Consider the following 22,858-nt stretch of genomic DNA (forward strand, 5'->3'; position numbering starts at 1 on the left):
CCCCCCCCCCCCCCCCCCCCCCCCCCCCCCCCCCGCGCCATGATTAAGCACGTCTCCCAGCCACAATACCACACGGATGCCGCCTGAGCATCAGCTAGCAGTAGCTCTAAATATGGAAGGTGGGGTGAGAGGACTGCTCAGGCCCAGGATACTAGCATGGACAACCCACCAAGACCTTGTCTCTTAGTTGTCCCCTGGATGCACTCTTTCTCTGCCTGACTTCATTTCTACTTGGTGTGACTTGGGGGTGGTGGGAAAACGGTCCTCCCATCCTTGGGTGCCTCTCTAGCCCAGGACCGTTGAGTACTAATCTCCTGGCTTGTTTCCTATGTGGTAGGAGGTTAAATTCACAACCTCCATAAGAAGAATCAGGAGCTTCCCTAGGCCTGATCTTCCTGGAATGCAAGGACGGGGTAGTGGAGAGGATGAGAAAAACATAGTTAAGAGGTAGGTACAAGGCTGGGCTCTCAACATTCCAGGGACCACGTCAGAGAAGAGCCACAGGGGATCTGTGAGTGAACACGAACCTTCTCTGCAAGGGTCACTAGTCAGGTAATTGGACACTGAGCAGTTTGACAGACGGGGTAAGCATCCTATAATAGACACTCCGTGAACACGCCTGCCGGATGCCTCATCTCCCATTGGGGCTCAGTTGCTAGGGACTTCGGTAGGAGAACTCAAATTTAGTTGGAGGCTCTCAAAACAACCAGAGTCCAGCTATGATCCGATGCACAGGAGCCGAGAACTCTCAAGGGTCCCCGCAGATCCTGCGGACCAGCTATGGAGGGACAGATGCCTGGCCAAGACAGAGAGAGCCCCTGCTTGGCCTGCACACAAGGGCCTGCTGTGTACTCAGGCTCCACGGAACCTGGCACGAACTCTCCAAAATCGGTCGCACCTTCTCCCGTTGGATGTCGCTCTTGATCTGGGAGATTTTGATCTTCAGGGCATCCAGTTCCTCATCTGGCACCAGAGGGATGTTGGGCACGGCCTCCAGTTCATCCACCATCTGGAAGCTGAGGTCCGTGAGCGGAATGTACCATTTGCAGTCATACTGCTGGGTTTTGCTGGGGTGGAGAGGGACGAGAACGTTAACAGACTGCACTTCCCTTTGCTTTTGAGAAGCAGAGAGCCCTAGGTCTACAGCTGGGCCCTTCAGCTGACTGAAAACTGCACGTTTCCCATGACAGGCTGGCTGAGGTTGGCAGCAGGCACTGACGGGACGGGACTGCAGTACAAAGGTGCAGAGGTTGAGAGGCCGCGGTATACCTGTTAGCATCACTTCACTGACAGACAGGAGCGGAGGCTCCCCTTCTGCGTGGAGTGAGTGAGTTCATTCCCACGTCAGCAGATATGTGTAAGGAGACCCCATTGTGTCTAGGTTGTTCTAACATGACCTCCTGACTCCATTCCAACCTGGGCAAATCTCTGGGGCTGCTGGCGTGTGTGTATGTGTACGTTGGGCAGTTTGCTGGTGGCAGTGGTGATGCGTGTAAAACATTACAGCATGGGAAGACGGAAGGACAGCTACCCCCGAGGGACCATTTGCTGACAGGGGAGGGTTTCTGGCCCAGCCCTGCAGCCCTCGACGCTTTTCTGATGGTTTATGATGAGACTTTCCTGCCTTTCATTACAGGACGCAAAGACAAGCCCTGCCCTGCCTTATGACCCCTCCAGATGGTTGGTGACATCCCTGACTTTGAGCCTGGCATCACATCCAAATAGAAACAATGTAAAGAGTGGGGGGTCTGGCTACATTGTTATTCATGTCTGTCAGAAACCCAGCCACCAAAGCCTTGCAGTGAGGGCCAGGGCCAAGGTCACTCACCCTCCACTTTGCTTCTTCAGCTTGGTGCAGAGGAGCAGGTCGGTGAATAGGAAGATGTGGCGCAGCTTGCGGGCCCCCTCCACCAGCTCCACCATGAAGCTGTCCTTCAGCAGCTGCCGGTGCTGTGGGCACAGTGTGTACAGGGGGCAGGTCAGGCGATGGGTGTGGAAGGGAGATGGGGCACAGGGCCTCTGTCTCAGCAAGAGCAAGGAGGAGACCGTCTAGAAAGTGCTCTCCTTTGGAATTTGTACTCCTGCTGTGTTTATTTTTAACACGTTCTAGTTATCTTATTTGCCTGCTAAGAGATGGGGCTGCCAGCATCTCTCTTGTTCTGCCAATTATTCTGAGTCCCGCCTAGATGCTCGCCCAGAGAGGAACACCAGAGAATGGGGCAGAGGTGGACATCAGTTTGGGGTGACTGGTGCCTTTCTGAGGAGCTGGCCTGAGGTCAGCCACACAGACGGATGCTCCTGTTGGGTGACTGTTCCCAGGCACGGGCACCATATTCCAGCGGCTGACTGGGCAGCCAATCAGCAGGAAGAAGATGGGCCCAGGAGTTCTTCGAGAAGAAGCAGGGCTGGGAATATGGGCTGGGTTTCATGCCGAAGGCTTCAGGAAGCTGTGGACCTACGTCTGCACCCTACCTCCAACCCTTCCCCGGACACTAATGACTAAGAACAAGGCCAACAGAGAGAAGAGGATGTGTGCCGCGGGTGGGCGGGGACTAGAACACGGGAAGGACTGTGAAGAGAGTCTCCCAGCAGGTCCCAAGCCTTCTGTAACTCAACAGTCCATCAACAAGCCAAGGGCAGTCACCTCTCCTGTGCAACCCAACAAGTTGCTAAGCAGGCACAATAAGACAAGTTATTAACTTGTTCAGACAGTGCCAGCCACCTCATGTGGGTTAGATGGTATGTCATGCAGAGGACAGAGATAGGGTGAGGCTCTGTTACTGTGAGCCACCCCAAGCCCAATTCAGACATGAGAAAATGGCCCCGGGAAGGCCACCCCAAGGCAGCACCGCAAGCACAGGGGATGTCTACTCATTGGCCTGGGGGGGGGGGCGCACCCGGCTTCAGGAAGGCTTTCTGGAGGGGCACCCGCTCTCCACACTGTCCGGGGAGGACCTGCAGGTCAGATGTATACAACAGATTTTACTGTTGCTGGGCAGTGGTGTCACACGCCTTCAATCCCAGCACTCGGGAGGTAGAGGCAGGTGGATCTCTGTGAATTCAAGGCCAGCCTGGTCTATAAAGGGAATTCCAGGAGAACCAGAGAAGTCCTGTCTCAAAAAAAACAAAACCAAACCAAAAAAAAAAAAAAGACCCCCAAAACCAAAAAACCAAACCAAACCAAAAACCACTGTCTTCCCCAGCCTGAGGTGTAGTTGATCCCCAACCCCCCAAGAAGCAGGATGCTCCCTCCTCTCATCCAGTGGACTGGGGCTGTACAGGGCCTGCTTCCCTGTGCCTGTAGTCTCCACCTCCATAAGCTCTATTCCCACGCTCTGCAGGGTGCAGCCTGGACATGTCCCCTGACATCCCCTGGCACGGAGGGTCACACGCTACCATCACAGGCACTCAGCTCATGACGGTCAGCTGATTGCTGGTGTGGAGCAGCGAATTATTTTATATAGGCTGGTGTCAACATGCTAAGACCAGGACTCTCACACACACCTCCACAGGGCAGAAGACAAGAAACAGTACACAGACATTTGTCTTTGGGGCCGTGAGCCTAGGCTTTAACAGACGAGCCACCTCCCTAGCCCAATGGTGCATACATCTGAGGAAATGTTGGTGGGAGATGGAGAGTAGATTATAGAGACGGATATATATTGCTAGGTCTGTGGCGGGGATAAGGAAGTGTTCTGGGACACCCAAGTCTGCAATGAATGCTTCCTCAATAAGGACGCAGAAGCAGGATCGCAGACCACCAGGTGGCAGTCTTTTCTCTTTCCAAATAACTGAACTTCTTTCAAACCAGCAGAGGGCGCCCTAAGCTCAGCCTAGAAGCTGTGGGGTCTGTAGTGTTCAGGCAAGCGTCCCCTGACACCGAATGCTCTTCAAATGTCATGCAGGCTTAAGAGGTTCCAAGAGGCAGATTTAGCCTGGTCCTGGCAAGCACTTTTGATATCACAACAGTTACTTAACCCCTCTCCAGCGTTGTCACGGGTGGGGGGAGGAGGAGGGGAGGGAAGAGACTATGACTTCAACACTTCCCAGCTGGCCCCACCACCCCTGGTCCCCATTCTGTGAGAGCGGTTTCAGGGGTGTGTAAAAGTCACTGACGGGGACACCCATCCGAGTTGTCCTTGTGCAAAGCACCATGAGATCCTGGCTTCTGAATCCCAGGGCATGGGCAGTCCCCCGCCAAACAGAACAGTCAACTGCCAGGGCGGAGGGCGCCCAAGCCTTGGGACAACAGGTGGGGCCCCAAACATAACAACAGCCCATCCAGGAAGGGAGGCCTGGGATCAGAGAACCAGAGAGGAGAGCCCGGTGGGTGAAGACTGCGGTGGGAAGAGGGCGGGCGGGCCCAGGACTGTCCCAGGCCTAGAGGCAAGTGTCTCAGGCTGGCAGTCTCCTCCTGCTTTACAGTTAAGATCCCTAGGCTTCTGGGCAGATGCTTCCTCCATAGCTCAGGCCTGGGTTCAACTCTACTGGGAGCCTAGCTAGAAGCTCTACAGGGTGGGGAGGGACAGGTCCAAGACAGATAACACAGGGAGGACTCTATGATAAGGAAATACTGGGGTGAGGCAGAGAAGGGAGCCCTAACAGTAACCTTGTCCCTCTGACCATTAGCTAAGAAGCCTTCATTGCAAATTCAACTCCTGCTGCCTCCCCCATTCCCTTCCTGGAATCCTGGCTCCTGTGCAGACTCTGGCCAGTCTGGTCTGGCTGGGCCAGCTCACATGGCCTTAGTGAGTTCAGACTCTCAAGGCTTCCGGCTGCCCAGGGGACACCTCACTCAGAAGTACTCATCAGTCTGGTTACAGGCCCGGGAGCACAGGGCGCCCAGCACTGGCTCCCCATCCCACCTGCCCCCATTCTCCAGGCACACAGACAAGGTCAAGGCTGAGCCACCTCCGCTAGCAACAGTGTGCAAAAAATTAAATGAGGTCAGGCGCTCGGGAAGAAGTATCCACTCAAAGCCTCACCCAGTGCATGCCCCACCCCACCCCCCGCCCCAAGACAGAGCTGAAGGACAGACAGCCCAGGACCTTGCTGGACCCAGGTCCAAGGAGTCTGTAGCTCAGAGAAGGCTGTTTGTGGAAATGGCAAGAGTTGTGTCCAAGAGGAGATGGGGAGAGATGTACGTTCCCGTGTGTGGCTGGTGTACACGTCCTGTGTGCTGGCAGGAGCCCCTATGCAGGTTTCTGCGTCCCCAGGTTGTAGGGCAAAGCAGTGGAGGAAGATGTGTGTATGGTTTTGGGGGGAGGCACTCTCTGGGTGTTCCTCTACATGCAGGTAGGAAATATCAGCTGGAAAGGACACCACTGCCTTCTTGAGAAACCGACACAAACAGACCAGGATCCCCTCCACTTTCACTGCCTGTCTCCTGGCATGGCTTGGGAACCAGCCCGTCCGGGGCCTCCTTTGGGAAGACCAAATTTAGAAGCACGTTGTTATGGTTTTAATGTTTACACCCTAGCTTGTTTACTTTCTTTCTATCTCGGTGACTTTAAAACTTAGACGTAGGGTAGGGTTGGGGCTGAACCACAGCTCAGGGACAAAATGTTTTCCTAGCTTGTACAAGGCCCTGGGTTCCATGCCAGTGTTACAGACAGGGACAAAAAAAAAATTACCTGTTTAGTGGCATTTTTTTCTTGAGGATTAAATGAATCAACATACCCACAAAGCCTCTCAGGGGCTACAGGGCTCTTGTGGGTACTCAGGACTGAATCCAGGCCCCTGCATATATATTCTATAGCACACTACACTCTGAGCTCTGGGCCTGCTGCTCGGGCTGTGGGCTCTGCGGTCCATGTCCACCCTCGTCATGGCAGCAAGCAAGCACTACTTAGCAGGTGCTCAGTGCTGATGTTCCCCACCCTCGCAATGCCTCTTGCAAATGGGTTTGATGTTTCCAGTGGATAATTCATCAATTATCCACGTGTGTGCGCACACATGAGCATACACACACACACACACACACACACACACGCACACATGCAATGGAGCAGCGGGTTCCAAGCATGATAGGCAAGTACTCTACAGGTGAGGTATACCCTTCGCCCCCAACTCCTTTTAATCGTCGGCAGGAAAGCCTAGTGTGCTCTGAGCCCCGCTGCCTCGTAGCCTTCATTAGCTCTGTCCCTTCTTACAGTGCCTTCAGAAGCCACTGCCTGCCTCCTCCACGGCCTCTAGAAGCCCCAGCAGAGAACTGGAATCATCAGCTACTCTTGCAAGCCCGAGCAGCACACAGTGCAGAGCTCAGAGCAGACAGGCCACCACCGCTCGGAGGAAATGATCCAGCAGCAGGGACTTAGTTATCTAACTGTGAAGCTAATTCAGCTAAACAAGTGCACACCCACCCACCAGCTCACAGGCCGAGGGCCTGGAAGGAAAATGCGTTTGCAGGATCTTCTGATCCAAAAAGCTGAGATCCCAAGCCCTCCCTCCTCATGCTGGGCAGCTCCCGCTCCTGCTAGTTCCTGGTGTGCTCTGGTAAGAATTCTGGCCGGCCAGGGCAGCCGCTGGCCGCTGCTCAGTTTGGAAACCACCTCTAACGCTGCCCAGACGCTTCCAAAAAAGGGCCAGCTCTGGAGCCAGGGGACTTGGCTGAAAAGCGTGAAGAGATCAGAGCGGACACACGCTAGACATCAGGTGCTGCCCACGGCTCACACGTGCGACTCTCCACAGTGCCCCGACTCATCCTGCTGGGATGCTTATGGGTTCTTTCCTGGCTAGCAACACCAAGGGTGCCCATCAGCATCTTCAGCACAGAAGGCATCTCCATGTCACCACTCGGTTTCATAGTATCAGTATGTGAGATGACAAAACTTTCAGCTCCACCGTGGCCCAGTGGAGGGGTCACTGTCCTTAGAGAGCACAGATGCTCAAGGGGGAGGGGGCCCAAGCAGTGGGCGAGGACCAGCGTGGGGTTGGGAGCTTGCCCTTCTAGTACCTTTCCTGCAGCATCAAGCACTGTGTGGGTGGAAGGACCCTGGGGAGGACAATGAGGACCCGACACGTCTGGGGACCAGGGGGCACAAGAACAGGCATCCTGGCTTAGTAAGCCCCGAGGCACTGATGGATAGTGCTGGATGACGCGGGTAAGTCAGGACTGCAAACCTGCAGACTCTACGAGCAGCATCAGCAGCATCAGCAGACTCCTCCACAGGGAGCCTCCGGCCTCCTTAAAGCACTCTGCCCTAAACACTACAGACCTGCAGACAGACGCGGGAGTAGGGACTTAGCTGCTAGCTTCCGGGTGACACCTCAGTCCTCAGTCCCTAAGGCAGCTGACCTGAACACACGGACTATTTCTGTTAAGGAATCCTAAGCAGTGGGCTGGGAAGAGGGGTAGAATTGGTCCCATATTCAGGGCCAAGGGAAAAGGGGTTCAAAGTTTGCTTCTCAGGTCATAAAGGAACAGTTGGCATAAGAGAGGACAGAAACACCATGTGGGATGGGTGATCTCAGCAGGTATCCAATCAATACATGCGATCTTGGCGGGCACAGATCCGACACCAGGTCGAATACAGTGGGCTGCTGAGGGGAGCACAGGCTCCGCTCTTATCCAACGGCCTCACGTGAGAACCATAGCAAGGCCCAGTGTCACTGTAGAGAAGACCTGCTTCCTAGTTTCCCTAGGTGCCAGATACTGAACACCTGCCTAGGTGGGAAACTGCTCCACTCAGTATCTTTCCCCAGGGGTTACCAGCTAGTAAAGCTAGGGCCCCACCGCTTCTGCCTTCAACGGAGTTAACAACAGAAAAGTGGACACACAGGGCCAGGGTGCTGCCATTTACTGCTTTTCCCATAAATTTCATCCCTTTGAGGCCCAGGGGCCCAGGGAGGTGAGTTATGTCCCTACCCTACTGTAGAGACAAAGAACGGGCCTATAAGGGAGAAGCTATGGGTACCGGGATGCTTAGGGGCAGCTCTTGGGATACTGGGATGGAGTCCGAGTTGGCTTTATTCCAGAGCCTGAAGGACAGCTCCTTCCTCTTCCCCAGCTCCTCCTGGGTCAGGCCCACCAAGAGAGATATGACCAGGCGCCTCATTCGCAATTAAGCCCAATTAGACCGTGGCTAAGTACTTTCAACTCAACATGTAGGACAGCTCTTCCCAGAAAGAGACATGGAGGATGAAAGCCAAGAGCAGCCTGCCTGTCACTGTATTGAAGAAGGAAAGAAATGTCCCCAGGCACCTGGCACATGAGCCAGAGGAGGAAGAAGTGGTTCTCAGAGGCAGCTGCGGTCAGGGGTATGACCTTAACATGACCTGCGTGGGTCTGACAGCTCCCGTCTGGGCACAAGACTCCAGAGACGACAGGGCAGCTTCCCCAACTCTAACATCCCTTCTGACACAGGATGTTAGATTCCAGCTCCTGGCCCTGGCCCCTCCACTGTCCTCACCAGTCAGAGGCGGTCAGGAGCACAGGCTGCTTATTGATGACTCACAGAAACAGAATCTCCATCCGTGGCCAGCACAGGGAGAAGGGGAGCTCTGTGCTGCAGATATCAACTTCCTTAGCCAGATCATGTCCCCCAAAACTGTGGATCCTTCCCTGGGCACAGGATCACCCCTTTGACTTTACCCTGATGTCCTGCTGTACCCGGCAGTATGGATTCCCCAAGGGCCATATGCATCCTGTGCTGTGCAGAGCCATCTGCTAAGGACCAGCAAGTGACTCTCTGTGCCTGAGATCGAGGGTGCCGTGCTCAGCCTCTGTGCCTGAGATTGAGGGTGCCACGCTCAGCCATGCTCACCTCTCCTTTCTTCACGGTCATGGACTGCCGCCGGGGTGTGATCTCCTCATTGATGCTGGACAGGAAGTTCTGTGAGATGCGGAGGGCGTCCTGCAGCAGGGAATGGTCAGGATGGCTGGACGGAGTATGCTTTAGCAAGTCCTGGCCCAGGCAGGAAGACCAGAGTTAGTCAGAATAGCATCAGCACAGAACGCTGTGTGAAACCATACACGCACACTGGGTGCAATTCAGAGCTGCAGGCCCACTGCTCCCAAAGCCCAGACATGGGTATTAATAATTTATATACCACAAGGGCAATTTGTTCCTTGCCCATGGCGAGCAGCTCCCTGATTCACAGAAACAAAACCCTTTCAACTCCTAATCCCAACTACAAAGAGAAGCTAGGGAGTAGGTCCACCCCTCGCTCCCACCATTCCTAGGGGCTCTGGTGTTCTTCACCAGGATGCTTTACTACACACAGGCCTGAGATCTGAACCAATCACAGCCACAGGCAGATGGCAGCATCTCAGAGAGTCAAATGGATGGGCTACCTGGCCAGAAACTCCGAACAGTTACTATTTCACAATCCTAGAATCATCTAGAAAGACAGCCTTAACGAGGAACTGTCTAGAGCAGGATGGCTTGGAGGCAGGCATACCTGTGGGGAATTATCTTGAGTATATTTGCTTAAGTGGGAGACCTGTCCACTGTGGAGGGCGCCATTCCCTAGTCAGGGCATTATGAATGTGTAAGAGTAGAGAAAGCCAGCTGTGCACAGTGCACACATTCATCCTATCTCTGCTCTTGATTGGGGATGTGACTGGCTGCTTCAAGATCTGTCACCCTGATAGCTCCTGCCCTCGGAGCTCAGAGGCATCATCCCCCTGGAACTGGAGTTGAAGGTGATTGTAAGTCCCCTGATGTGGGTACCGAGAATCAAACTTAAGGTCCCCTGGGAGAGCAGTACACAGTCTTAACTGCTGAGCCATCTCTCCAGCCTCATCCCCCCCCCCCAAACAACCAGAGCATGACAAAGAATAATAAATCCGAGTATGGTAGCGCATGTGATCCCAGGATTTGGGAAGTTGAGGCAGAAGAACCACGAGTTCAGGTTCAGCTTAGGCTATAGAGCATCCTACCTCCTCAAAAAAAAAAAAAAGCTAAAAAAATGAGGCAAAGCTGCCTGGACCAAAATGAAATAATAATCTCCATATACACCTCCATATACACTATTAAAAGGAAAAAAAGTAGGGGATGGAGAGATGGTTCAGTGTTTAAGAGTACTCGCTGCTCTTCTGAAGGTCCTGAGTTCAATTCTCAACACCCACATGGCAGCTCACAAGAGTCTGATGCCCTCTTCTGGTGTACAGATGTACATGCAGGCAAAGTACCCGTATACATAAAATGCATAAAGGGGAAAAAGTGGTGTGAACACTCAAAGCATGGCGTCTTCTAAGTAATTAAAAAAGACGTTCACACATGTTAGTTCATAATCAACAAGCCCTCTAGTGGGGGACTCATTAGTGGGAGGGGAAGAAGAGAAGAAAAGCGTCACGGAATTCTTGTGAATCGGTGGCTCAATAAGCAAAATATGTGCCTGGAATTTGTAAGCACGCATGCTATGAACAAGGTTTCCCTGGGCAGCAAGACCAGAGTTGCTTCTATTTTCTGGTTTTGCTTCTCAGTGTAGGAAAGCATCCGGGCAGTGGGTCACCAGCCTACCGTCCCAACCGTGCCTGTTGTCCATGGAACCTCAGCTCACACACTTCACTGCCACACAGTGTTCCCACGACCTCTGCCCACGTGGGTTAGGTAGGATGCTCCTTCCCTGTCTGTCCCAGTGGGGGCACCTGTTTCCCAGCAAGCTCCAGGGAGGTCCTGCATCCTCAATAATTCTGTATGGTAATGAAACGGCTGGACACAGGTGAGGAGGAGGGCAAAAGACCAGCATCCACCTCCAGACAGTGAACCCAAGGGAGACTCGGGTGAAAAGGCCTTCTTCAGCTGGCTTGAGGACAAGGAGAGGACCCGGGCCACCTTGGGGAGGCAGCTGTCATGCTCTATGATGCGACTCACGTGTAGGACTAGTGTGCTCCTTGTCACCCGGTCCACAGGCTTATAGAGCAGATCTGTGGAGAGACACACGGGGGGACATATGATCACACCTGGGGAAGACAAAACGCTTACCTGCCCACTGGTGCTGCAAGGCCAAGAAGATGGAAGAGAAGTCCCACCTCCCCTCTGCAGGGCCATGAGGGCAAACTTGGGATCTGTCTGCCATACTACCAGCTTGGAGTTCAGGGCTGCTGCTCAGGCCTGGGCCACTGGAAAGGCTCGGTATGGATGCATGGCTGCCTTGGACTGTCTAGGAGGATGGTGAGGGCCAGGATGTGGCTCTGAAAGTCCATGGCTTGGATCTGGGATGGGCAGAAGCCAAACAGAACTCTGCATCTGGTGGCTGCTCTGGGATGGGAACACATCTGGGGACACCAGGGCCAGACCTGGCCATCTTTGCTTCTCCCACACAGCGATGAGCATCGTAGACATGAGCACAGACTCTTAAGTCTTCCTAACATGCCAGGTACACTTCTTTACATAACTTCCATGACTGCTACTGGACACACACTGCTGTCTCCGTTTCATAGATAGGGTAGACAGGGAAACTGGGGCTCAGAAGGGCTAGGGGGAGAGTTCTGGGAAAAAGAACTATATCCACTGTTCATTACTACTCCTGTTCACACCAGCCTAACCCTTCCTGTTCACATCAGCCGAACTGTTCACACCAGCCCAGCAATTCAAGCAAGAAGCAACTTACAACTTTTTGATTAGTACAGGCAGAGGTTAAACACATGTTCCAGGGCTCAACCCTTGCCTGCCTACCCACCTGCATTCCACACAGGTACTTTATGTGATGATGCCCTTGCCTTGTTCTCTGTTACTGATAGTCGGTGCACTTTTGCTTTGAAACATGACTAGACTCTGCCCGCATGAATGAATTCATCTATACATGGATGATCAAGGAAGTAGCTTTGCCATTGATTTGAACTATCTCTTGCATACTTGTTTGCCTTGCTGTGTGGTGGCCCATGTTGTCTTGGGACTCTGCAGAGTCCCCAACTGGCAAGAGTGCCTTTACTAGATGCAACCGCTTAACGTTGAGCCTTCTCATCCTTTTATTAAGTTGTGTGTGCTTGTGTGTGTTACTTGAGATTGAGCACAGGGGCTGTGTATACCATCAAGCTATAACCCCGGACCAAATAAACCTCTATTCTTTATAGTATACTTGGTTAAGCCATGTGTGGCGGATCTTATTAGTAATCCCTTCACCTGGGAGGCTGAGCCCAGGAGGATAGCAGTGAGTTCCAGGCAAGTCTGGAGCACAGTGTGAAACCCTGTCTCAAAGACTGATGAAGTAAAAATAAATATAAATAAATAAAATAAAGAGCTCAGTGGTGCTACTCAGTGGCAGCAGCAGAAACTAGACTGATACCTACAATGGAAGAGAAGATACAATCGCCTTTTAGGACCAGTGGAGACGACATGACGATATTCTTAGAAGGTGTTTCAGGGGGTTGGAGGGATGGCGCAGCACTTGAGTGCATGCTACTAGCCAGGCGGTGGTGGCGCACCTTTAATCCCAGCACTTGGGAGGCAGAGGCAGGTGGATCTCTATGAGTTCGAGGCCAGCCTGGTCTATAAGAGCTAGTTCCAGCAGAGTCCTCAAAAAAATCAAAAAGAGAGTTGCATGCTGCTCTTCCAGAGGACCTGGGTTTGGTTTCCACCACCTACACTGGGAAGATCACGGTCACCTGTAACTCCAGCTTCAGGGGATCCAGTGTGCACAGTCTCCTTCCCTAATACTCTCTCTCTCTCTCTCTCTCTCTCTCTCTCTCTCTCTCTCTCTCTCTCTCACACACACACACACACACACAATTAAAAATCATTTAAAAAAGTATTTTGGGGGACTGGAGAAAGGCTCTTCCAGAAGATCTAAGTTTAGATTCTAGCACCCACAACCACCTGCAACTCCAGCACCTGGGGAATCCACTGCCTCTGGCCTCCATGGGCCAAACCGCACTCATGTGCACATACCCACACATAGACATACACACCCAGTATTTAGTAACAACAACAAATAATAGCTGGTATTAGTATTTGGGATCTGGAGTGATGGCTTAGTGGTTAAGAGCACTCGTTGCTCTTCCAGAGGCCATGGGCTCGCTCCCCAGCAGCTCACGCTTGCCTGCCTCTGACTCCAGTTTGAGGGCATCTAATGCCTTCTCCTGGTCTCTGGGTATTACACACACATGGAGTACATACATACATACATTTATACATACCTCATATATACATACATTCATACATACCTCATACACACATACACATAAAACAAAAATTTAAAAAAATCTTTAGAAAAAATTAAAAATATTTTTAAATGGGTTCCCACTTGCTCAGACTCGCCCCAGACTTGCGCTCCTCCTCAGCCTCCTCAGTATCCCAGACTATAGCCGCATGTCCCCACACCAGGCACAGCACAGCAATGTGTGTATTTACTGTCAGACAGGGTCTTACTATGTATCCCAGGCCAGCCTCAAATGTAAGCTTCTCCTAAATGCCTCCTGAAAGCTGAGATTAGGTGTGTGTCACCTCATTGGCCTTCCCAGTAAGACTTTAATATGTGATATTTATTATGTGATTCTTTAAAAAAAATACTGTGTCTATGTAGCTGCCATGTGGGTGCTGGGAACAGAAACTGGGTCTTCTGAAAGAGCAATTAGGGCTTTTAACTGCTGAGCCATCTCTCCAGATCCTTAATATCTTTTCCATTTTTTTAAAGGTTTATTTATTATGTATATAGTGTTCTGCCTGCATGCCAGAAGAGGGCACCAGATCTTTTTTTTTCTTTCTCTCGAGACAGGGTTTATCATTGTAGCCTTGGCTGTCCTGGAACTCACTCTGTAGATCAGGCTAGCCTTGAATTCACAGAGATTCACCTGCCTCTGCCTTCTGTGTGCTGGGATTAAAGATTTGTGCCTGGCCCAAGGGCACCGGGTCTTATAAATGGTTGTGAGCCACCATGTGGGTGCTGGGAATTGAACTCGGGACCTCTGAAAGAACAGTCAGTGCTCTTAACCTCTGAGTCATCTCTCCAGACCTTTATTATCTTTCTAAAGACACAGATTAATTTTGTGTGTGCATATGCATGCATGTGCACTGGACAGCAGACATGTGTGTGTGCATGTGGAATTTGTAGGATCACTTTGGAGAACTGGCTTTCTTCTTTACCATGTGGACCAGGGTCATCAGGCATGACAGCAAGCCCTTTACCCACAGCCCCACAGTGAACTTGGCAGACTGGCTAATTCCTACAATGTTTTGCTGGTGTCACGGTTAGTGGCCTTATCCTTTCTGCCCTACCCTGTCCCAGGCTGGTCTCTGTTCCTCCTCACTCACTACCTGAGGTCCAGAACTAGGAAGATGACAGTGGTGACCCAACGAGGTGTAGTGTCTTTCCAACAACATCCCCTCTGTTGGAAGTGGCCACTACCGCAAAGGCAAAGAGAACCCTCTGCAGAGAGAACTCACTTTCCAAAGAGTTCTTGGTGGTGGAGTCCTTGGCATCTCTGTTGCTCCTGGCTCTCAGGTTCTGCAGAGAGAAGAGCACATGCTCACACGGAATGGCAGAAGCAGCTTGGGCACCACAGCCTGAACACAGACAGCCCTGTGTGCAGCAAGCATCAGGGGGCACTCTGAGCCACCAAATGAAGACATGGATTGAGCAATGACCTATGAAAAAGACGAGGACAAAGGGTGCCCCCTAGTGCAACGGTTCTCAACCTATGGGTCGAGACCCCTTTGGAGGAAGACCAACCCTTTCACAGGGGTTCCCTAAGACTATCGGAAAACAGAAATTTACATTTTGATTCACAACAGTAGCAAAATTACAGTTATGAAGTAGCAACAAAAATAATTGTATGATTGGGGGCCACTACCATATGAGGAAATATGTACTAAAGGGTCAAAACATTAGGAAGCTTGAGAACCACTGCCCCGGATGCTCCCTTAAGACAAGGTTTCTCAATCTCAGCACCTCCGGCAGTGAGGGGTCAGAAATTCCTTGTCCCGAGTACCTGCCCTGTGAAGCTGCCGCAAGCCACATCCCTGGCCGCTATCTATGAGTGCAGTTAACAATCCATTCCCCTGCCCAAGGCTCCCGTGGGAACAAAGTCATCTACAGACGGGGACCCCGAGATGGAGACTTCTGCACAAAGTGCTTACTAAGGGCAGCTGAACAGCATTCAAGGAGCTGGTCATTCTGAAAAGTCCCGCGGTAGGGGTAGGAGGGGTGGGGCACCCCCAGACGGATAGCATGTTTTACTTTCAGCCAGTCTCATGATTGGACATGCACACACATACTCATTATAATGTGCAAATGAATTGCTTTATTACAAAGGGATGTGTCCCCCAAAAGGCCCGTGTACTGGGAACATAAACCCCTACCAGACACACTGAGCTTGAAGTTGGGATCTTTAAGAGGTAGTTGGATGAAGTCATGAGGGCACACCTCAAGTGAGTTAGTCTGCCTGTTCTGTCCTGACATGTGACACCCTGTCCTGTGATGATCTAGCGAGAAGATCCTCAACAGAGGAACCTCAGTGTGGTCAGGCTTCTCAGCCTCCAAACAAATACATTTCTAGTCTTTAGAAAGGACACAGCGAACAGTTGGTAGTAGCAATGGAGAAAAGATAAATCCGACCCTGGGCCTTGTGAGGCCCTGTGAGGACCGCTCCTGCTGAATCACAACGGTGTCCTGCGAGGGAGATGACCCGGCCGACTCTGAGTCAGAGCTGGGGTTCATACGCAGCCTTTAATCTGGTATACTTTGTTCTCCTAACAACCAGCCCACAGCCCATGGTGGGAGTGGGAAGACATGGGTGGGAGTCGGCAGCGCTCTGGCCTGCACGGCGTCAGGGTGCTCCCTCATTACCTCAGATATTTCTGCAAACTGACTGTTGGCCTGACAGCACTTCTCCGCCGTTTCCATGGCCACTCCATAGTTATCCACGAAGGCTCGGTACACACCCAGCTGGCTCACCTGGGGAGAGGAAGGAGGGGAGGGGGGGGCGGGGGGGGGAGAGGGGTGTTCCCCCCCCCCCCCCCCCCCCCGAGGATTGGGCTTGTGAGCATTGCTCTGGAGAGAACCCAGGTAAGAGACGGCACGCGGGATGCAGGAACATCAGCTCTTCCCTCCCACCTGCTTCACCTCCCCACACACCGAGCACGATTCCCTCTCCGAAAACGACATGTTGAGAAGTGAGTCACAGCCTTGGACAGGTAATGGTTCCCTTCAGAGATCCTTATTCCTCCCACCCCAAATGCAACAAAGGGTGTCACGAGGAGCGGCTTAAACTTGAGGTGAGAATGCAGATAAATGCTTCCTCGCAGGTGAGATGGAGGAGGCCACCCTGGTAACCGTGGTGTTGTGCTCATATCTGATCCTGTCAGGCAGGTAAGGAACAGTCTGGCTGACCAGAAAGATGAGCTCCCACGACTAGCTGCCTTTCCTAGACTCCACAGGGGCACCCGGCTCTTATGTACCCGGCAGGTGGAAAGCCTGCCAGCCGCGAGGTGAGAGACATTTTGTTTGTTCTTTATGTGATTGAAGACATGAATAGAGGGTTTCCTCGCTGGGCTTCTGCTCAGACACGCCCGAAATTAAGCCATGATTTCCATGGGTAGATGGAGGTGTGTGTGTGGGGTCACCACCATGGTTATCTCTGGGTCTCACATCGTTTGGGGGCAGCAAGGAAAAAGCTAGTGCTCACATGCGGAGCAACATGCGGACACAGGCCAGTCACGCTGGGAAGGGCTGAGCCTCCCACAGCGGCTGCCCAGGAGCTAGAAGCCTGATGCATTTGCTGTTCCTGGACTTTTTCTCCGTGTGGAATGTCATTCCCATGGGCATTTGCATTTATATGAGCATTCCTACGTCCAGGGATGACAATCCCAGTTGCTAGATAAAACCAGGTGCCCCTGGATAGGCTGGGCCCGAACTGGCTGTGTTCCCATTGGGCTCGCACAGAAGGTATGGGGTGCTGGAGGAAGGACTGGAAGACACCCCGCTCAGCTCCTACACTTTTCACTACCCCAGAGAAGTGGCTGCATCCTTCAATTCCAGGCTGTCTGTAAGACCCAAAGCATTGCCTTTGCTGCCTTGAACCCCTCCTTCTTTGCAGACCACTGGGTAAGGGTTTCCCAGCTGCCCTGGGGCTCATGATGGCCTCTCAGGAGAGGAGTGGCTTGCAGTCTGGAGAATTTTGGTAGGGGACCACGTTCACGGCTTTTCCTTTTCTTTCCTCTTTGCCTAAGGGGCCTATATCTTTCAGGTATGAGAAATTCTGAAAAAAAAATTTTGATGTTTTTGGTAACCAAAAACTGGAACTGCACAGTAACAGCAAAAATGGAGATGGCCAGTGTCTAGACAGGATGTCCTGTGATGGACACGGGTCCCTACTGTGGTCATTCTTTACCAGAAAGGTCTGAAGGCATAGCTGACAAACTCAAAGCAGCCTGGGCCCTTCAGAAAAATGTCAGTTCGAGGCGCTAAGACAGACACAAGGTTGCTAAAGAGACATCCTAGCCAAACACATATACAACATAGGACAGAACTGGATCCTCCATCAGAGAGTGAGTAGGGGTGACTACGTCAAGGAAAACCAAAACCCCACGCACTGAAAGTGAACCTCAGGAACGGAACTTCTGTACCCACTGCTTTAACCCAGGAGTCCAGGGCTCTCGAGAAGGCACCAAAGGTGGAGGAGGTCCATATAACTCCTTACTCCATCCATGGAAGGTAACGGGATGTTAAAAGCCTTCCAGAAACCCTTATTCTGTTGTCTAACAGAATATTTATTATTCTAACAGAATAAGAATAAAAAAAAGTAAGAGAATGGTGAAACCCCAGAGACAAAAGGTAGACAGGTTAAGTTAAGAAAAGCTGGCAAGAAATTATTATTAAATTTTTATTAAATTTATTATTAAATAATAAATAAATAATAAATTTTCTTGTCCTGTTGTCTAACACCTCTTGTCCTTTGGTTTTTATGGCCCCTCATGGCAGACAAATGTACTCTTTTATGAGAAATATCCTCTTTCCTTGCTGAATAGCTTTGAAAACAGTACCTGTCTTACAGGGCCGTCTGTCTCAGTGCAGGTAAGATGGTGCATGCCCCTTGGGCACACCTTCTGCCCCTTTGTGTCAGAGACCCAGCTCTGTAGGAAGCCACCTTCCTCACAGCCTGTGGCTGTCACCTGGTCCATGCTTCTCTATGGAGGCTCCTAGTTACACACCCCTCTTTCTCCCTTTGCTTATTCACTCCGCTGGCCTAGGTTGTTTCCATAAATACCTGGGCTCAAGCAATCTTACTGCTTCAGCCTCCCAAACAGCTGAAAGTACAGATAGGTACCACTGACCCAGACACACACACTTCGATCATCTCTAGGTCTAATCCAATGTCATCTCTACATAAATAGCCGTTATGCTGGATTGTTTAGGGACCAATGAGAAGGAAAAGCCTGTGCATGTTTAGTATATACATAAGTTTTTCAGCCCTTGGTTAGCTCAGTCTGCAGATGAGAACCTGCAGATGCAGGAGTTGACTTGTAATCAAGTCCCACACTGTGCTTTCACGTGCAATCCCTTCCCCAGCCACACTCTGTTCTCCACTAAGAGCCCAGCGTGCTGAGCAGCAAAGCCATCTTGGTGCCAAAGGCAGCCTGATCTGTGTGGACACTGGAAACCCCAAGCAAAACTGCAGGAAGCCAAGAAGAATAAGACATCGTACTCACTGGACTCAGGCTGGGTTGGCAATGTGTCCCTCAGCCACTCTCTCCCAGTGGCCTGCCCTTTGGTACTAAAGAGACAAGCCCCAGGCTCTCCTTTTTACTGTCTACTTGTGGCACAAGCCCAGGGGACAAACCTAATCACAATTGCCGGCATGTCCAAGTCACTCACCAGCTTCTGGAAGAGGTCACCCACACGCTGTTGGTGGCTCCATTGCTGCACGCGGGGGAACAGGCCGTCGTAGAATTCCTTGTGGATCTCATAGAGCTCAGGTACTTTGAAGAAAATGGTCTCGATCTGCTGGCTGGTCAGCACCGGCTGCGAGGTGGTGGCAGCGGCTTTCAGAGGCTTCATGGGCTAGAGAACGGCACAGGTGAAGTGACGAGGTGACAGGTTTTACCACTGGCTAGATGCTTCGCGGTGGTTACGCGACACAGACTTTATTTCTTTGGTGTCATGATCAGGTCCAAGAGGGACCTTGGGCATGGCGGGCAGACAAGTGCTCTACCACTGAACTACATCCCGGCTTGACCATTTTCAAATTCCAAGGAAAAATTAAAAGCAAGGGGAAACCTGGCAACAGAGGCCCTCTGTCAATATCTCCCAGCTTCTAGAGAAGTTCAGATGTCTGGAGAGAGGTGGGAGGTGAATCCCAGCAGGGCGTGCTCACCAATAGCAGAGCCTCCAGGTGGCTCAGGTATGTCTCCTCGCTGGCCAGGATTCCCGAGAGAACCCACTTTCTCATCTCCAAGCCCTTTTCCAAATCCAGCTCGCTCTGCAGGAAGAGAAGCAGAGACATTAGCTCCCCACAAAGAACAAGCCGGAGACAATCTACCAAGAAGGACGAGGAAGGGCCCAAGAGCCCTGGCATCCATTTAGCCATTGTAGTTACTAGTCACTAAAATCTGGATGGCCATCCAGTTAAGGATGGCCTTAGCCCCCACAGCCTAGGAAAGGAGAAGTTGGATGCTAAGAGGTTGTAGGACCTCCTCCCTTCTTGCCTTGTGCCTGGGACCATGGAATGGCTGCCTTCCACACATGGAAGGAAAAGGAGGTTCTGACCCGAGGTGAGCATAGCACACAGGAAGCCCAAGGGATGCTCCAGGAGGGCTGAGCTGGTGTACATCAGAGCCTACTGTCTGTCCATCCAGACTCCTGCTATCAAAAACATCTGCTGCTCCTTGCCCTTCACCTGAGGTATGCCTCACCCGGGTTTTCCTGACTGTCACTGACACTTGAATCTTGGACCAACCAGGCTCCTAGGCAGCAGCACCCCCCCTTCCTCAGCATGCTGCCCTTCCTGGCCTTGACTGTTGCAGCTGTGTGTCACCTGGGACGAGTGTCCCCCACCCCCACCCCCCGCCCCCGGGCTCAGGACTTTTGTCTCACTCAGCTTTCTCTAACCTTGCTGTAGGGATGCTCTTGCAAGCAGGCTCTAGGCAAAGCACCCAAGCTTTGTCAACTTCCCAGATGAAAACTGTGCCGCTCTAATGCCTTTGTTTCAGCAAGCCCGAGCGGACACATTGTTGGCTGTTGACATAGGGGTGCAGCTGCATAACCTGGAAGACCACGCGCTGACGTCAGCTGACGTGGACTGAAGTGTGTCACATCCCCCCATGCCTATACTGAAGTCCTGAGCCCCATGGCCTGAGGATGTGACTGTATTTAAAGAAGCTGAAATGAAGTCAGAAGAGTGGATTCTAAGCCACACAGTGTAACTCGTATTCCATCAGAACTGGAGTATATGACAGACGCACATGGAAGACGTTTGGTCCAGCTGTAGCTAGGCATAGCCATTCACAGATTCAGGAGAGAGGACTCAGAAGAAAACAACTCTGTGACAACTTGAGCTCAGCCTCCCAGCCCCTAACGCCTATGAGACAGTACATGTCTGTTGTTCAAGCGGCCCGGCTTGTGGTGTTTTCGCCTCACAAAGCAACAGTGATGGCAGTGCCAAAGGCAACAAAAAGTGCCGCTGGACTTCCTGGCCACTCCCTGCTTCACTCCCCAGTCACAAGTGATGTCAGAGGCTGGCCATGCCCATGGAACCACTGTGTGGCACCTGGCCAACCAACCCCACCTACAGGCAGAGGGAGATGCCAGTAAGGGGAGGAGCCCCACATCCATGGAAGGTAGTGGGATGTTAAAAGCCTCGCCCACTCCTCCAGTTTCCTAGCTCAAGAGCAAACTCACAAGAGTCCTATTACCCCACCTCCTGGGCTTAGAACGGGAGCAGTGACCCTTCCATGACTCACTTTCCTAAATCATTAAAGGAAAATGCCAGCAATGCTGACGTCTCGGGCTGAAGGGCAATCCTATACAATATGATGCTGACCTGCATCCTGCTCTTACTTCCCACATGTGGTAGCCACAAATGTCTGGATAGTAGCGCTTACTGCCTGGGGTCTGTATAAGCCCTGATGAGACTGGGCTCAAGGAAGGACCTGCTTGGGGCCAGCTCAGGCCTTTGGGGGGCTCTGCAGTTGGACATTAGGACCCTCTGTGTCATAATAACTCCGCTGGTCCTGTCCAGCTCCCTAGTCCTGTAAGAGGGAAGTATTTCATGGGTTTGACTGCAGGCTCATCCAGAAGAGCCCAGGGTCAGGAGCCTACGTTGCTCAGGGAGCCCCACCGTCACCTGGATGTAAACTGCCTATCTGGATCCCTGGGGGGCTTTGTATCACATTGTCACTGCCGTCTGATTTCCTAAGAAACTTTCTTGAGTTATGGCTTTATAGCGTGTGCGTGCGTGTGTGTGTGTGTGTGTGTGTGTGTATGTGTGTGTATCTAAGCTGTGAACATGCAAATGTGTGTAGGTGGCAGCCACTGCAGCTCTATAGTGTGTGCGTGCATGTATGCATGTGTGTATATGTGTGGATCTAAGCTGTGAACATGCAAATGTGTGTAGGTGGCAGCCACTGCAGCTCTATAGTGTGTGCATGCATGTATGCATGTGTGTATATGTGTGGATCTAAGCTGTGAACATGCAAATGTGTGTAGGTGGCAGCCACTGCAGCTCTATAGTGTGTGCATGCATGTATGCATGTGTGTATATGTGTGGATCTAAGCTGTGAACATGCAAATGTGTGTAGGTGGCAGCCACTGCAGCTCTATAGTGTGTGCATGCATGTATGCATGTGTGTATATGTGTGGATCTAAGCTGTGAACATGCAAATGTGTGTAGGTGGCAGCCACTGCAGCTCTATAGTGTGTGCATGCATGTATGCATGTGTGTATATGTGTGGATCTAAGCTGTGAACATGCAAATGTGTGTAGGTGGCAGCCACTGCAGCTCTATAGTGTGTGCATGCATGTATGCATGTGTGTATATGTGTGGATCTAAGCTGTGAACATGCAAATGTGTGTAGGTGGCAGCCACTGCAGCTTTATAGTGTGTGCATGCTTGTGTGTGTGTGTGTGTATATCTAAGCTGTGAACATGCAAATGTGTGTAGGTGGCAGTCACTGCAGCTTTATAGTGTGTCGTGTGTGTGTGTGTGTGTGTGTGTGTGTATCTAAGCTGTGAACATGCAAATGTGGCAGCTACTGCTCCAAGGAACTAACCCATCCAAATGGGTCCCTTCAGCAAACACCAGGCAATAACTTCCACAGATAGGAGCCTCCAGGGCACAGCTGTGCCTGAACTTGGAAATTCCTGTGCTTGGAACATACAGTGCTCAGTTAAGATTCCTTTCACCATCAAATCTAAAAGACCTGGCCAGGTCCTAGTTTGGGCCTCATCTTTATGAAACCCCAAGGGCCCCTTTGGAGTCTCGGTATTCTTGCTGGAAAACAAGCAGGTCCCAGAAATCCAGGACTGTCAGCTGAGCTCGTTAATCACTGCCCACGGGGCCCAAATATGCAGGATTTGATGGCGTGGTGCCCAGGTCTCAGCCCAGTGCAAACGGCAGGTCCTCGGAGAAGCACTTTTCTCTTGTCTCTGCACAGCCTCCCACTGTGTAGACAAAGCACCTGTCCCACACAAGGGAAGAGATCAGGGAAATGGCAGGCCTTCTGACAGCAGCAGCCACCCCCTACACCCAGCTCTCCTGCTCTGAGAACAATCTTGCTACTGCCAGCTCCAGGGGGACGGTGGGGCCTGGGGAGGTCAGCAGGGCCAGTGACAGCTCTGCCCAGCATAAGCTGCTGCCGCCTGCATGGATGGGAGTGCCTGGTGGAAGCCTGGTGCCTCATTCCACCCACGCAGTTTGGAAAGCCAAGAGGAAAGACTGTGCAAGCAGGATGGCGCCAAGTCCGGTTTTCCTTATTCC

The 22,858-nt window shown here is 51.8% G+C and overlaps 1 protein-coding gene across 1 annotated transcript in view; it reads right to left on the reverse strand.

Moving 5' to 3' along the window:
* Nucleotides 1-22,858, reverse strand: part of Bcr (BCR activator of RhoGEF and GTPase) — a 117,587-nt gene that overhangs the window by 26,692 nt on the left and 68,037 nt on the right. Inside the window, exons 3-10 of the mRNA XM_050139908.1 lie at nucleotides 19,259-19,363; nucleotides 18,760-18,945; nucleotides 15,733-15,840; nucleotides 14,331-14,391; nucleotides 10,821-10,873; nucleotides 8,766-8,906; nucleotides 1,829-1,950; nucleotides 836-1,067 (exon numbers count right to left, since the gene is read on the reverse strand). Of these exons, the coding sequence (XP_049995865.1) occupies nucleotides 836-1,067; nucleotides 1,829-1,950; nucleotides 8,766-8,906; nucleotides 10,821-10,873; nucleotides 14,331-14,391; nucleotides 15,733-15,840; nucleotides 18,760-18,945; nucleotides 19,259-19,363 (1,008 nt within the window). The remainder of the gene's footprint in view (nucleotides 1-835; nucleotides 1,068-1,828; nucleotides 1,951-8,765; nucleotides 8,907-10,820; nucleotides 10,874-14,330; nucleotides 14,392-15,732; nucleotides 15,841-18,759; nucleotides 18,946-19,258; nucleotides 19,364-22,858) is intronic.

Source organism: Alexandromys fortis, unplaced genomic scaffold, assembly GCF_014885135.2.
Source record: "Alexandromys fortis isolate MF-2015 unplaced genomic scaffold, M_Fortis_MF-2015_v1.1 scaffold_9, whole genome shotgun sequence".
Classification (NCBI taxonomy): domain Eukaryota; kingdom Metazoa; phylum Chordata; class Mammalia; order Rodentia; family Cricetidae; genus Alexandromys; species Alexandromys fortis.